We start from the raw sequence: 16,657 nt of genomic DNA on the forward strand, positions 1-16,657 counted from the left end.
CCGTGACTTCTATCACCCTATATCTGATTTCCTTTTCAAGGTTCTTTAACCTTTTGCCTTGAATGAGAATAACTTTGTTTTGTCTTGAATCCTTTGGCTGAGAGGGAAACTTGAGCTGAAATAACTGGAAAGAGACACACGTGCCGTAAAGCCCTTAAAAACAAATTAAATCAAATCCTCAGGGTGTTGTTAGGCCAAGTTCTGCAGGTCTTTGAATGCTGCTATTACTTTGCTTGATGCAGGTTCTTTTGATGGACAGTAATGAACAAAAATACCAAACACGAAACGTTTCAGGCTCAAAACCTTTCTTCAGCCAATAACAAAAACAGAGACTTATAGGTACGTGATCTCAAACTAAGTACACTGATGGTATGCTCTTGGAATCTACATCTGATCCCTATTTGTTCCCAGTTTCCCTTTGTCTTACTTGTTCTTGGGTGCTTTAATTGTAATTCTCTCCCATAGCGGGCAGGGAGGTACATACTGTGTCTTCTATACCCTTATATCTGTTTTCCAACATGCTTTCTGCCTTTGTCTTGGAATGAGATTACTTGGTTTTTTCCTGGCCCTGGTCGGAGTCCTGGCTGGGAGGGAAACAGTCAAATGCATAGTTATTGTTTTGGGAGATGATATTTTTTTCCTTGTAAATCATCTCTCTGTTATGTATTATTATTTTTATTTTGAATGTATAATGTAAGCATTTGAGTGTGTTCCTCTTTGTTGGATTTTGTGCTTGTGTCTGGATGAGACTTATAGGTGATTTCAAACTAAGTACATTGGTGGTATGCTCTTGGAATCTACATCTGATCCCTATTTGTTCCCAATTCCCCTTTGTCTTACTTTTTCTTGGGTGCTTTAATTGTAATTCTAGAACTTTTTACTATCCTATTTTCTTCCTTTTTACTGGCGCTGATATAACCTAAATGTGTTGCAAGCGCCGTAAAACCCTTAAAAACAAAACAAAACAATTGTAATTCTCGAACTTTTTACTATCCCATTTTCTTCCTTTGTACTGGTGCTGATTAAACCTTAATGTGTTACAAGCGCCGTAAAACCCTTTAAACCAAATAAAAAACAAACTTCAGTTTTATTCCATAGATATGTATGTTGTGGGGGTAATGGATGAACAAGAATCCAAGAAAGAGGATACACGAAAATTACGCATCATAATTTCATTTTATAAGTTAACAGAATTTACTCTTTGGGGATTTTTTTCCTGTGAAATCAAAGTAGTCCTTCAGAGCCATTAGGCCCATAAAGCAGGAGTTTATCCCGGTTTCTGTAGCGTGAAACAGACAATAGAAATTGCTTGCTACCTTTGGATAGAATGCTATCACAAATTACTTTCCATCAGATCTAACCGACTCAGCTACATAATCACTGCTGGGTGGACAGGGGGTCAGAAAAAATCTTGACTGCACCCGGGATCGATCTCTATCCCTTTGCGTGTGAAGTGAGTGCTCTACCAACTGAGCTATCGAGACCCCAGTGAAATCAAAATAAATAGTAAACAAAACTCAAAATAACAAAAGCATTGTCCATTTCGTTTCACATCTCATTTTTACTTTCATTTTTAATATTATGGTTATAGTATAGTTTAACATCATAAACAATCCATCACATAAATATGACTGCCTACATCTATCAACAAACTGTCAACATGCAAAATACAACAAAGTAATAGACTCTACTGCAACATTATTTATTATAATAGTATTATATATCAATGATATCAAGGTAGGTGTATAGCAATAACAAAACAATAATGTCCAATAGCTCGATTCCAGACCAGTCAGACATTCTTGGGGGCAGCATGGCTCAGCGGTATGGTCTTTGCTTCGTACTCAAAGGTCAAAAGGTACCGAGTTCGATCACCCTCCGCTGCGCTGTGTGACCGTGAGCAAGTCACCTCGCCCTAGCTCAATTTACAGCGTTGCACTACCGCTGAGGCCTGGGTTATTCCAGTATTCTCTTGGAATAGATTCAAGAGAAAAATGTCCCCTATGCATATGGGATGAATAAAGGGAATTTTTTTTTATTTTTCTTTATTTACATTTTTGCCAAAGAAGTTTTTCTTCATAGGAATATTCATCAATTACCATGACACCCCATCGTGTCAAAAAGCCTCAAACCCGAGACTTTGGTTTACACATTTTTGACAAGCTGGGGGTCATTTTGACTATTGATATAATATGAAATTTTTTTTAATGTTTGTTTTCTTCTGGCCAAAATGCCGGTGTACAATAGTGTTTTTTAAGTCAACATTCCACTCATCAGCAGGGTACAGTCAATACCAATCTATTGTATATATTACTCGTATCGTCACCACAAACTATGTCTTCATTAATTCACAGAGTTCTAGAAAATGAATCTAATATTTGACACTTTAATATACTTTATTTCATATTTTAAATTTTAGTTGCAAAGGTATTTTTTAATGAAAAAATACTATTGAATACTATATTTTCAACACTTGAAAGATGTCCGCGTCTATCGTTCGGAACATCTATAAACGGGATCTAACTTTCCTGTTAAATCCTTTTTGTATTTTAAAGTCACTAGATCTTAGCTCAATATTGAATTGTTTATACAATCATAGCAGTTATCAGACTTCCCTATACAACAGACAACTCAATATTTAGATAGAATCTTCTGTGATTTCCGACATAATGCTGATGTGAAAACATTTGTAGTAAATGTCGGTTCTGAAGTAAAATCTGGATAGACTCAATAAAACAAAAGTGAGTGAGAGAGAGAGAGAGTTGGGAGTTTGGACACCGGTCGAAAATGAATTGAATTGGTGTGATTTTATCATTTTGACACTACATTGTTCGCGTTTCGACACCAATGTAGTTTGTGTACGTTGTTACAATGAAACAATCCCAGAAAGCTTCCATGGTGCCTGCTAGACATCAAAACTATTGGAGAAGGGTGGCATCTTTTCAGTTACCTTACTATTACTATTTTCCTTTGTCAGTTTTTTTTTTTTTTTTTTTTTTTGCTATTAGAAACTTACGTAGACTTTAATGCTGTGCTAATTCTACCTTTTCTTGGGTACGTACTAAAAGAACACAAAAGTCAAACGCTATTATTCTTCCCCCTAAAACGAACTATATTTCATTTTAGTGAGTGGAGCAGGCACTTATGTTGATAATCACAAGAAATGAGTGGGAAAGTGCCAGATGACAACAGAGAATAAAAACGTCGCGGCGGGGATGGAGTCTCAAACCTTAGTCTAACTAGAGCCTTCTTTCCCCGATTTCTTGAGGTCATGGGGTTCAACACACACACACCGCGAAGTTAGTTGGTCAGCATAATTTAAGCTTAGTAGCCTATATTCTCAACACAAACATGTAACGTAATAATCAACATAAGTGCCTGCTCCACTCACTTTTCTGAATTAAAAAAAATATCATCCTAAATACCGGCGCATACTCAATGTCTCAATCGTTTCTATGTCGGGGAAGTTACATAACGCAGACCTTGATCCGACCCGCAGACTTGCCCAATTCCAAGTCTTGACAGATGGTGTCTCCAGAAACCTATAGACTCGTGGTCTTTAAGTTTGAAGATGAGTGGTTTAATCTCTACTTCATGCTTTATCCCAGTCAATAATTAAACCATATTTACAATACAAACTTCTAGATACCTACATGCATAATGAGTGTGATGGTAAATTCACATTCGAATAAAAACTAACGAATAATTGAACAAATAAAATAATACAAACTAGTAAATAGATAAAAACAAGGTTATGTTTGTATTTCTATCACTGCAGACAACAATATACACTAAAATACGGATACAGAAGATGTAACTGGTTTTTACTGTAACTCACATTAAATCAACGATTTCCCAACTTGTAATAGTAATAGCATTGATTAACCGCTAATCCTGGAGTGATGATATGAATTTAATCATATTATTAGTCATTCATTCCGAAATATGAGTAGTGAAATTTCTCTCAAATGAAATTTGAAAATTATGGCTCATTGAAAAGAAAAAAAAATGCCAATTTGATAAAGGTGATGTAAAAAATGTTACTAAGTTTTCGTGACAATAAAAGCACTCACAAGTTGGAAAATTGTTGCAATCTTTTAATATTTTTTACTAAGTCTATCATCGTTCTCTCAATTAACATGCACAGATAATATACAATAAGCATGCTTGAATACGTATATGTATTCACATTTCAGTAAATATTACCTCATCACATCACCTTGTCACCATATTGGGTACCTAATAAATATTCCCCATAAAGTTATTGATAATAGATTCTTAACACATTCTTATTTGATTGTAGGAAGACGGAAATCATGGGGGGAGGGGGGGGGGAGGGTAGCGTGGCTTGGCGGTACGGCCTTTGTTTCGTACCTGAAAGGCACCGAGTTCGAATACCTGCTGCGCTGTGGCCTTAAGCAAGTGATCTCGCCCTGACTCAATTTATGGAATGCACTGCGGCTGACGCCTGGGTTAATCCAGCCTTCCCGTGGAAGAGATCCGACAGACAAATTTCCCCTATAGGATGAATAAAGCAAATTTTTTTTTATTTACCATTATTATTAAATCCACCGTTGTTTGTTTTGTTTTTTGTTTTTTTTATTGTTTTTTTTTTATGACACTATTTCTTAAACATTGACAGACGTCTTTTCAAAACACCGATAAAATTCCCGATCCAGTCTTACAATTCTTTTCATTTTTAATTATTTGATGTATTCATGTTTAGTTACTATCTAGAAAAGAAAGAAAAAACATGAAGATTATCGTAATAGATAAATTTGATGCACATAACACTGACGATATTTCAAATTGGACTGAACATTAAAATATAAGAACTGTTCTATAATCACTTTACACCATTCCTGTCAGCCGTTACACTCTGCTTTCCAGTTTGTGAGTATATTTCACAATATTTTATGTTTTAACTTCTTGTGCCATGCATTTCAAAATCGCTCATTGTGTCAACAAAGCACTGTAAACAACTTTTGGGATCTGGATAGTGATAGTTGAATATCACGAATTTTCGGTTCACATGCATGTTTTTATAATAACAGGAAAAAGCGCACCGACTTCTTATGTGATCTTGGGTTTAAAGCTTGACTACAAATTAGGATATAATATAGCCTCTTCTTAAGCTATTGGTGTATGAAGCAAAAGTTATTTGTTCAAAATGAAAACAGTGTTATTTTGCCAGTGTGGGCAGAATTTATCAAATGCTAAAAATCGTCTTATGTGTGTGTGTATGTGTACATGCGTGTGTGTGTGGTTTTGTTATAAATGACAATCTTTTGCACAATTCCAGATTGCCCGCAACAAACTGCAAATATTATCAATAAATTGATGAGTCCTAATGCGCGTAATTTAAAAAATGATAATTAATTTATGCGGGACAATGCAAGAAAATAGCCAAGCCTTAATGCCATGACTGAAATCACTTCCGTTCCATACGGGATGACGACACTGACTTACCATTCTGGCAGGAAGAGAATATCTTGCTGAGATTTCAGCCATCCCTTATTATAAATTAATGATCGTGATTAATAACACCACGATAATTTTTGAAGTATCATTGTGAGAAATCTCTCAGCTCGATTACTTTATGAACTTAAAAATGATATATGCAAACGATTTGAAGATGATATCAAAGAGGCGTTGTACCAGGTTAAGGCATGGTCTTTATGTAAGCGTACAGTTAAGCTACAGCTCTCTTCCTTAATTGAACAAAAACATCCAAACATGTAACTATTCTGAGTCTTAATGTTTTTTTTAGTAAAATCAATAACAGCCTAGCCTATTCGGCCACACTCCGGAAAAACACGTAGGTCAGGTACAGTACTCGCTGGATTCTAGCAAGGTCCCGGGGGAAGCTAAAAAGCGTGTTGGTTAGAATCCGAGCGTGCCGAAATCCAATGCTTATGGGAGATACCTATACATTCGGTCACACAGCCCCCGGCGTGTCGTATTGCAGAGCGTGCTAGAACCCAGTGAGTATTGTATTTAAAATTTTGGTCAGAAAACTCCTTCATTGAAATGTCAATCGATTAAATATCATTTGAATCGATCGATATTCATTGAATGACTTAGTTTTTCTGGCCAAAATATTGAATACGCGTTTTCCAGAGTACGGCAGTATTAATTCTTGTGACCTTTCAAATTCAAGATACATAATGTTCTATAATCTATTTATTCTATCTTGGCTTGCAAATCGTCGACTTCGTCCTAGTGCCTTTGCTGGTATCTCATGAGCCACCTTTCCGTGACTGGGGGAGGGCCCTAGACATACGATGCAAGGTGTGCAGGGTGCAGTGGGGTGAAACGAAAAAGAACAAAAATCAAAAATAATGGTCAAAATATGGACGAAACAAAACTAAAAATAAGCAACAAAAATGTGCTTAAGCAAAACAAAATGGAGGTGTTTATTTTGTCCTTATTGATGCAAAATTAGGAACTGTTATAATGGTGTTATCCGTTATTTATTACGTTTATTTTTTATGCAATCATTTTCATCGCTGCATAAAAGCACACGGTCAACCCACTGCCTTGGTTCGGTATTATGTTGGAGTGAACTAAACAGAGATTTGGAAAAAAAAAACTAATAATACGGAAGGTGTACTATTTTAGGCATTTTAACAATTATGAGGTTTCGGTAAGATTATGTTATGTGACCTTCCAGCTTGATGAAACATTTTAAAAGGTCAGAAAATCGTTTCCACCTGTATCCCTGTGAAATTACGTAATTCCTGACCTGAGATGAGACATACTTATATTATGGAGTTTTATGGTCTTATATAAATTATGTGCACAACCTTTCAAATGAGTTATTCTCAATACAACAGAAATGAGTTTTTGAAATATTTTATCTTGTCCTGATTGAATCGCCGTGGTGTTTTACGTGATTGTGCGAGATCCTGTTAGAGTAGGATTAGCTAAATCCATCTATTTATTAGTATTGATAAAGATATGTATTCATTTTCAATTACAGTCATGGGACTAAAAAAATTGATCACTTATTTGATAAGAATGTCAAATTCTGGTCTTTATGGTAATTTTTGAAATGTTCATTTTTACTATTTGGCTATTAAAGATTGCTCAATCAAGTCCAAATAACATTTTTTAATCACAAGATTTTTGTTTAGAAGCATCGCTATAAAAACATTCTGACACAGATATTGACATTAAAAAATGTTTCTTTACTTTTTATTCAGAGATCGCTGTTCACAGGGAAACTACTTCATTAAAAGGATCGAAATTTTGTAATGGTATTTTTCAACTTTTTCTCTTCAAATTTGAGGGTTTCTGCATTTGTTTAGTTATTGGAATCATATCAAGTATCCATAGGTTTGTTTAAAATTCACCTTATTGTCGATATATTTGATGTTTCTGGCTAATCTATAGATAGGACGAACTTGACGTCACTCAGTTCTTTGTTATTGGCTTTTTTTTTTTTTTTTTTTTTTTTTTTTTTTTTGCTTTTTTTTTTTGGACATCCATTTTTATGAGTAATTCTCAGTAGATAGTTTTGTGTAATTGGTCCGGCAAAGTTTTGAGTTTCTTAGCCAAACGCACAGCATCTATAGGCGATAAACTGATTGAAGTGTAATCATAATATAATATTATTGTTATGATCATAATAGTTCATCGTTTTAAAATATCACTAGTGTTTCCTATTTCCGACTCAAAGCAAGGAAATTACAAGGTGAGAAAAGAAAATCTAACAAGCGTGCTCATGACCAATAAATGTGTGCTTTTAGGTAGCGACTAGGATGGCAAACCAGACATAAGGGTTGTTATTACTATAACAGCTATATAACTAAAAATCTTTTGTTAACATGTGAGTGGGTATTTTTTTCATAATATAACTATTGGTGGTTTTGTTTACACGTTAGTGTTTTGCCTTTGTTTTCTTCGCTACACAAAGAACGAGTTGTGGCAATTTCTCAATGGAACCCCTATGGTGAAATTAATGTATATGATACAAATTGTATGATCTAGACTTTTTTCAATCACTTTAATATATGTTTTCAAGTCACAAAAATAAATTAGATTATTATTTTAACTCAATCTTAATTACAAATTCAAGTTCATCTTTTTTTGGCCGTTCGCCAACACAAGGCGTAAATTAATTCAGATTTTCCAATTAAAGAATGGGGAGAATAAAAGTAAAATCAATAAAACTGTAGATAGATGAACTTAGATGAAAATCATAGATGAAAAATAAAATTAATCTCTCGATACCAAGTATAAAACATAGATACTAAACAAATTTAAAAAATCACTTACAATGTATAATACTAATTTACCAGAATAAAGAAAACATTAACTGAATATTGTTAGGAAGCTATTCACAAGTAACATTCGGTATAATACTGTGAATAAATAAAGCACGTCTAAGATTATTATCATCATAATTGATATAACAATAAACATGGGCATTAGACTAGTCGCAACTTGAATATCTGGTTTACCATCCTTCTTAATATATATAGATTACAAACTCTTTACCAATAACATGACTAAAATAATAAAAGAAAAATGAAACAAAATAAAATCAAATGAAACAAAACATTGATAACAACAACTTAGTTAAACTCTTACTACATGCAAATATATTGATGATGATAATGCTCATGCATTGACATGGCTTTTTTTATGACATTGTAATTAATTACTTCAACATGCGTAACCTTAGTCAGTAAATACGGGAATCTAAGATTTAAATATCTATGTTGAAAAATTGTGAGGGAGGCGGCGTATTTAAAACTGTCAATATAATATGAGATGAAACATATTCTGGCCGAAATATTTTTTTTAAGTTTAAAGAATGTTTTGTCATTGTATCGTAGCAAATCCCTATTTGTTCCCAGTTCCCCTTTGTCTTACTTTATCATGGGTACTTTTATTGTAATTCTAGACCTTTTACTATCCCATTTTCTTCCTTTTTACTGGCGCTGATATAACCTAAATGTGTTGCAAGCGCCGTAAAACCCTTAAAAACAAACAAACAAGCAGCAAATTTATATTCTTATCTGTCACACATACTTTCATTTTAACATTTAAGTCAAAAGCAAATTTTGTGTATCTTAGTATAATTTACAAAAGCAGCAACCCACTATACAAGACAGAGAATTGAAATAATCATTTTAAAGTGAACTTAACGATTGTGGCTTATTTTTTTCGCACTGTATCTATCCCAAGACATGAAAAAAAAATATAGTCTATATTTTGATCTACGCAATGGCTATTTTTATTAACAATATTTTTGAATGACTGTCACAGATACGCCTTTCTTTTGAATAAGAATACGTTTACACGTTCATCTCATACGCCCTTTTGAGAAAGAATAATACATCTAAGTATATTATTCTTATCGTCCACACGTAGGTATAAAAGCAATGCACGTGCTGGCGATGGAAGCGTGAGCGGCAGGTGGGTGTATATTATGGAATCAAAATATACATCTGTGGAGGCTGCTCACGCCACCATATCCCATCCCCCTTTCTCTCTCTCTCTCTCTCTCTCTCTCTCTCTCTCTCTCTTCTTCTTCTTCTTCTTCTTCTTCTTCTTCTTCTTCTTCTTCTTCTTCTTCTTCTTCTTCTCTCAACATCTATTTACACACACACACGTAAAATCACACACGTACACACAACTACACACACACACATATATATATAAATATATACATACATATATATATATATATATATATATATATATATATATATATAGAGAGAGAGAGAGAGAGAGAGAGAGAGAGAGAGAGAGAGAGGGGGGGGGAGGAACTTATCCTTCCGATCTGTGTCTTCCATTTATATATAAGCTTGACTACCTGTCCCCCTCCCACCCTGTAGTGTTAAAGTGATAAAACCACTAGCTACCTGTTCCCATAATCTACACTACTTTATTATAATATCTTAATGCTAACTTGCCTCAAATGCCCTATAAGTTCAGATGAAACAAAAATGATCTTGAGGGAATCGATTCGTAATACTTTACAGCTTCTTAAATTATATACATTTTTCTTTATAACGTTTTGCATGCGGGCTTCGTTTCTACTCTAAGTTGCCATCATATCTCACAGTTTTTACCAAGAGGGCAATAACAACAATTCTTCTAAATGGACCTCAGTGAAATTCGATTCGTCTATCTTATAAAAACACGAGCTTTACTTTATCGCAATGTATTCATTAAATATGTTAAATACACGTTATACGTGATCCCAAGTAACAGAAGCACATAACATGCAAAACATGATACCTGTGAGGTGCGGTTACTAATTTTTACAGTGACATTTCTATTTCCGGCCAGGTATTCATTCAATACTTGAGTAGAGTACGGTGAGAAAATGTTTGTAAAGGGCATTTGACGGGATTCGATTATACGTCCCTCACAGTGGGGCTCGAGCTAGGGACCAAGACGTCTCAAGTCGATTGTGTCATAACTGGACCACCAAGCCGCATATTCTAAACGCCCATTTTTTTTTTTTTGTTTAGATTGGCACACAGCCAGATATTCATTTACAACTAAGTCGAGTGGGGTAATAATAATATTTGCACTGTGTTTTAGCCAATGGCAAAACTACTGGAGCCAGAACTTGTTATCAATGTCGCTCATCATACAACTGCCCACTATCAATATAGCTCAATTCTGTTACTAGTCAAGGCAATATACTAACAGGCAATGGCCGATGCAATGGTATTGTGAAAAGAGAGAACAAAAAATAACTACTTATTTCATTCAAACTGGCAGCTTCGGTTCGAGTTGAACGTTAATTCTCTGCTTACACTTACACTTTTATATAAACTCAATCACTGATCATTGTCAATAAATGTCTCTTTCATCCATCCTTTTGACTGAATTAATGTACGTATGTTTATGATTTTAAAAATATAAACAATATCCTTTCCTTCTCTCCTACTATTTCTCTTCCCCTCCAACCTCTCTGTTTCACACACACACACACACACACACACACACACACATATATATATATATATATATGTATATATGTATATATATATATATATTTATATATAACATATATATATATATATATATATATATATATATATATATATATATATATATATATATTAACGGAATTCGGTATTTAATAAACCCTCAGTATATTTTCCAATCACCTGCTATATGGAAAAAGTTACATATTGTCTTTTTACTGGAGTTCAGCGCTCAGAAAAAAAGTTCCGTAAATTTTTGCCTCCTGAATTGCTCTCTCTCTCTCTCTCTCTCTCTCTCTCTCTCTCTCTCTCTCTCTCTCTCTCTCTCTCTCTCTCTCTCTCTCTATGTATATATATATATATATATATATATATATATATACACGCGCGCGCACATACACACACAGACACACACACAAACCAGTACATAAAAACAGTTCAGACGTACATAAATTTCTCCTATCATAAACTCTATCTTCCACCTGTGTCCGAAATTATACCCATAACGTATAGCTAACCCTGACCTCACACCCTTTGTGGTTACTGTTTTCCTCTATAATTAGTATATTTATTGGAAATTTACACCATTAGCTGTCAGGGTATTGCGTCCATAAGTGTTAGATGGTATAGAATTGGTGTGATTCTTATAGATAGGCTCGTCGAAAGTTGCGAGATTTAAAAAAAGGTAATTTACACCGATTTCATTGTATGGCATTAGAGAAAATCTTAAACTCGGTGATAACTTCTTATGAGAAAAACAAAACTAGAGAATTTGTATAGCTCAGTATCTCACTAAACGTGGTCAAAGCGCTTTGCACAACAAGGTGTCCCTCGCCAACACAAACACATATTATCATCTCCATGTGGAAGCTCAAAGGTCTATCATGAAAGAGCCCAGCAGATGACAGTTTCGACCAGTTGATTCCAATGGCAATCGGACATAACACGAAGGACGAGACACGGTATTATTTTAGGTTTATAACACAGTATCCCGTACTAAGGGATTTACTTGCATTTCTGTGAGTATTCAAATATAAAAAACATTTAAAAAATAAATACCACAAAAATTTTCAGTGTATTGAGTTGATATTTTTTGGTTATTTGACATTAGGAGTTATTGATTTTGAAGTTCTTCTGTGACTTAGTTTCATGATAACTAGTTTTTGATTATTATAGAAAAAATAGGAATTGTAATAGTTCCCATGGGATCCGAACATGAAATTTGATCCAAATGTAGACAGCCTGGCCACTGCTTCATCAATTCTTATTTTGAACTCATTGTACGGAGCATACACATTTTATCAGTGCTTGATACATTTTAATTATATTATTTTGACAATGTAAATTCAATATATTTCCTTAGTGAAAAAAATTATTAAAAAAAAAGAAAAATAATAATAATAATAATAATAATAATAATAATAATAATAATAATAATAATAATAATAATACATATCTATAACGCCTATGCGACCACTTTAAGCGAGCAACAAATTTCTTTACTTAACAGAGCTCGCCTCATCCCTACACTCACGTGACAATATGTATCAAGACCATCGTAATCATAAAATGCCCAATAAAACAGATCATGTGTAGACAATTATTTCTAAATTATGAAAAAGACTTGCAAAAAATTTTGTTCTAAATTGAAGACAGTGCGAACTATGTCAATGTGTCATTAAGCAATCACATAATATTATGTTGACAAAGGCATCTTTAATGATAACTGATTTATCCCCCTTTCAAGCAGTGGAAATTCTTCATTAGGATAATGAATAATCCCAATAGCGACTGAATTACGAAAATCGAAATATTGACAATTAAAAGGAGGATCAAGTTATCATAAACCATATAGATTTAGGTCTTGCCCATAGCGCATAAACAATTTGTTGTAGGCATGGTAATATCAAATGGACTACAATGTACATAAACTATTATATTCGACTGATCTTGCTGGGTTTCTACTACTATATGGCTATGTAATTGCTAGAAATTTTTATTTATGTTCTTCTTCTTAGATCATTAATTAGAAGTGTTCAAGTTTGAAATCTTAATTTTTTAAGAGTCACAAGATTGATTTTATTTAAAAGAAATCGATTAAGTCTATACTGAGAGTTTCCCTGGTTATCAACAAGCCAGGTTTGAATACAAGGATATTTATTTCTTTTTAGTTCCCTTGCCATGTTTACATTCCACTTTCGATTTGGACGAATCTAACTTTTTAGATTTACCCCCCTTCCCGTCTTTGGAATTTGGATTTACCTTTTCCTTTTCGTGACTTGATGGAGACGCTGTTTTCTCCTTTTCCGTCTTCTTACATTCTTTCCTGTTCGGTTTCGGGCTTGCCATGCAGTCGTGGGTCTTTTTAACTGGAGTTTTGTCTGCTTTCTGAACTCCTTTCCCACCTACTTCTTCCTCATTGTCCTGCTGAATGGAAAATATTCGTTGTCGGACATAAACAAATGGGCGAGACTTTCTTGAGGTTGAAGGGCTTTTGGATTCCGGCTGGGGAACGGTGTGATGGGGGGAGAGTTGCGAAGAAGCGGCATGAGGTTTGGAATCTAAAGGAGGATGATGAGCTATCGCGGTGCCATCTGAGGCTTTTCCAATGCTACTACTTGAACTATAATTTTCACTTGAATTTTTCTCTTTTTGATGATCCAGGTTTTTCTTTCGTTTACCCAAAATCCGTTGCATAAATCCTATACCTGACTTTTTATTTGACGCTGGGGCGGATTGTTCCTCTAAAGTTTCCGCTGAGGCGGCAGAATGGATGGTTTCTGTTGAGGATTTTTTAAATACACTGTCTGTTAAAGATTCGGAAATGGAAGTCATTAAAGAGGATGTCATTGCCGATGAAATTGAAGATGATGGTTTAAACGTTGATTTACTATCATCTGTTTTACACGAATCTAAAGACGGCGGGTTTGTAGAAGTGGAATTCTTTGGAGTTTTTGAGGAGGTTGATTTTACGGACGAATCAACTGTTGAAGGCATAGAATTCGAAGATGCAAGGGAAGCCATGGATGTTTCCGAACACGTTGAAGGCGTTCTGGTCTCTGTTATGCTAGGTAAAGGTCTGCGAAGTTTTGGTCTGATTCCTTGTGAATCATTCTCATCTGTTTGAGTAGTGAGTTCCTTTGGTGAAGGAGGTTTCTTTATCCAAATATCATCAGGAGCACATGGCTTTTTAATGCACTGACCCAATTTTGGCTCCGGTGGTGGAGTTGTCATTGACCACTCAGGTGGACTGAGTTTCTTTGTTATTGGAATCTTACTAGGTGAGGTACGTGGGGATGGACTTTTTGAACTGTGTTTACAGCTTGATTGTCCTTGGGGCTTGGTGGAAATGGTATGAGGAGGCACTGTTGTCATTTGATCGGGAGCTGAATTGTAACGAAGTAATGGTAACCTGCTAGGTGAGAGTGGTTGGCTTCCCATTTTTACCGGCCGTGGTCGGTTTAGAACAAACTGCCTTGGAAGACTTTTACTATCGTACATGGTCCCGTCACTTGTTGCATGGCTTGTCTCTCCGGTTAAGATCTCTTGAGTTGACCTGACATTTGCTGGCTTGCGTCCTTTCAAAGTGGTTATCGGTTGTGGTTTACGCACGGATGTCATGTCATTTGTTTTCGTTGCTTGTGGAGTATCTTTTGCTACATTTGAAATAAAATCACTTTTACTTTTTAATGTTTCATCCTTTGATGAAGCTGAATTGAGAGCAATGGGTTTTTTATTTGTTTCAACAGCGGTTGAACTTGTTCCTATTGAATCTTTTTCGAATAATGAAGGCTCTATCGGTTTCCTTGATGTTGGACTATTCAATCTCTCCGATACATTTCGAAGTTTAGATATGCAGTTCTCAATCTTTCCATCAATGTCAGCCTTTTCTGTCACAACTCCTATGTCTTTGTGTTCCGCTCTTGTCGTCATTGTAATTTTGTCAACTGATTTTGTCTTGTTAATTTCTCGACTACCACTTTTGCTTTCATCCCATGTTTCCGATGGGCTAAGAGTGTTCTTGTATTTGTCCAATTTTGTCACACATAAAGTCATTGTTCCTTTGCTGTACAAATGTCTCAATGGCGTACACGTTTCCTTTTCAAATGTTAGTTTGGGGACGGTATTTATTCCAATGCTAACAAGATGTTTACATATATTAGGATCTTCAATTATAGACGACTTAGCGGCTTTTCCAGAGTCAGAATTGCTAAATGTTGATCCGCCCCCCTCACTTTGTACCATTGACTTGATTATTTCACCAACTCCTTTGCTGTTCACTTTTTCAGATTTTGTCTCACAATCATTTCCACTCTCATATAAGGATCCTATAGATTCATTATCAGGCATTCCAATAGTCTGCGTACCAGTTTCTACGTACTGCAAGTATTCTGTACAAGTTTCAGAGTCAACCATCTCCACATCAAAATTTCCGAGGTCAGATTCTGAGTCAGAAACAAGTTCAAAGTTCGCTTCCGGTATGACAATGAGCTCGTCCACGTCGATTTCACTCAGCAGTCCGATGTACGGCAGGGATTCTGTGGACGTGGCCGCATCCTTTGAAGTTGGAATGACCGAAAGGGGAGGAAAATGGGATAGATAGACTAAAGAAAGCAGTGGTGAAATGTGAAATAGACAATGTCAATGAACAGATTACGATTGGGAAAAGAATGGAATGAATAAGGAGCAGGAAAAAGGTGATGAATAATGATACAAATAATCATGAACAGGGATATGAAATTATAGTATATTAACTGATGTGGACCAGTGGTTCCCGAACCTTTTTGGCATCTATCCGAAATCGACACTTGCTCGTCATAAGTGATATTGAATAATATATATATATATATATATATATATATATATATATATATATGTGTGTGTGTGTGTGTGTGTGTGTGTGTGTGTGTGTGTTCATCAGTAGTGAATCTGTACATCAATCAGGTCGCATTAGTGAACATATAACAATTTTAAAATGCTATACCAATGGCTCTCTTTTATGAAAAACAAAAATTTAAGCACATAATCTGCTTTGGGAACCACTGGTGTTGACAACTTTCTAATAATACCATGAGTTGGAAACTGAAACACATATTTCAAATACATTTTAAAAATATGATAGTTTAAGAGCTAAAAGAATTTTATAATTAAATACTCAATAACTGGTTCACGTTTACAAGGACCTATTGTAGCTTTTTAGTAAACAATATCTCGAAAATTCAACTAGATAAGAGGGGTAAAGAGCAGGAAACTCTAGTACAACAACAGTAGCAAGTTTTCAAAGGGAGAGAGGGAGAAACTCAATTGCAAACGTTTCACTTCGTAACTTTTAATAATCATGGGATATTTGAAGCACAATAACTGCACTCAAGACTTGTCTTTTTAATGCTTTTCTGAAGGTTTTTGACAGGGACAACGCTATTGCCGGCCAGATACTCATTCTACACTTGGATACGGCGAGAGAATGTGAGTAAAGAGCCATTTCCAAGGACTCAGTTTTGCGCGGTCCACAGTAAGACTTGAACTAGGGCCCTATCGATCCAAAAGGCGAGTGTCATACCACAAGACCACAAGACCACAAAGCCACACAATTGCACAAAACCAGATTAGTTTGGTGATTAATAGAAATTGCTTTGACAGTCGTGCATGTCGGATATTGGAGATGATTTTAGACATAGGAATACTTTACATAATGAAGAAGA

At 35.0% G+C, this 16,657-nt stretch overlaps 1 protein-coding gene across 5 annotated transcripts in view; it reads right to left on the reverse strand.

The window, feature by feature from the left end:
• Window positions 1–1,541: 1,541 nt before the first annotated feature.
• Window positions 1,542–16,657, reverse strand: part of LOC144967960 (uncharacterized) — a 71,528-nt gene continuing 56,412 nt past the window's right edge. For 3 of the 5 annotated variants that reach the window (XM_078905767.1, XM_078905768.1, XM_078905769.1), the window contains exon 7: window positions 11,101–15,512. In XM_078905767.1, the coding sequence (XP_078761893.1) occupies window positions 13,113–15,512 (2,400 nt within the window). In that variant the 3' untranslated portion in view covers window positions 11,101–13,112. Of the gene's footprint in view, window positions 6,274–11,100; window positions 15,513–16,657 lie in introns of those variants that run through there. The other 2 variants (XM_078905770.1, XM_078905772.1) reach the window with 1 other exon arrangement.

Source organism: Berghia stephanieae, chromosome 3 (assembly GCF_034508935.2).
Source record: "Berghia stephanieae isolate SIO BIC M18660-M18661 chromosome 3, UCSD_Bste_1.3, whole genome shotgun sequence".
NCBI lineage: Eukaryota > Metazoa > Mollusca > Gastropoda > Nudibranchia > Aeolidiidae > Berghia > Berghia stephanieae.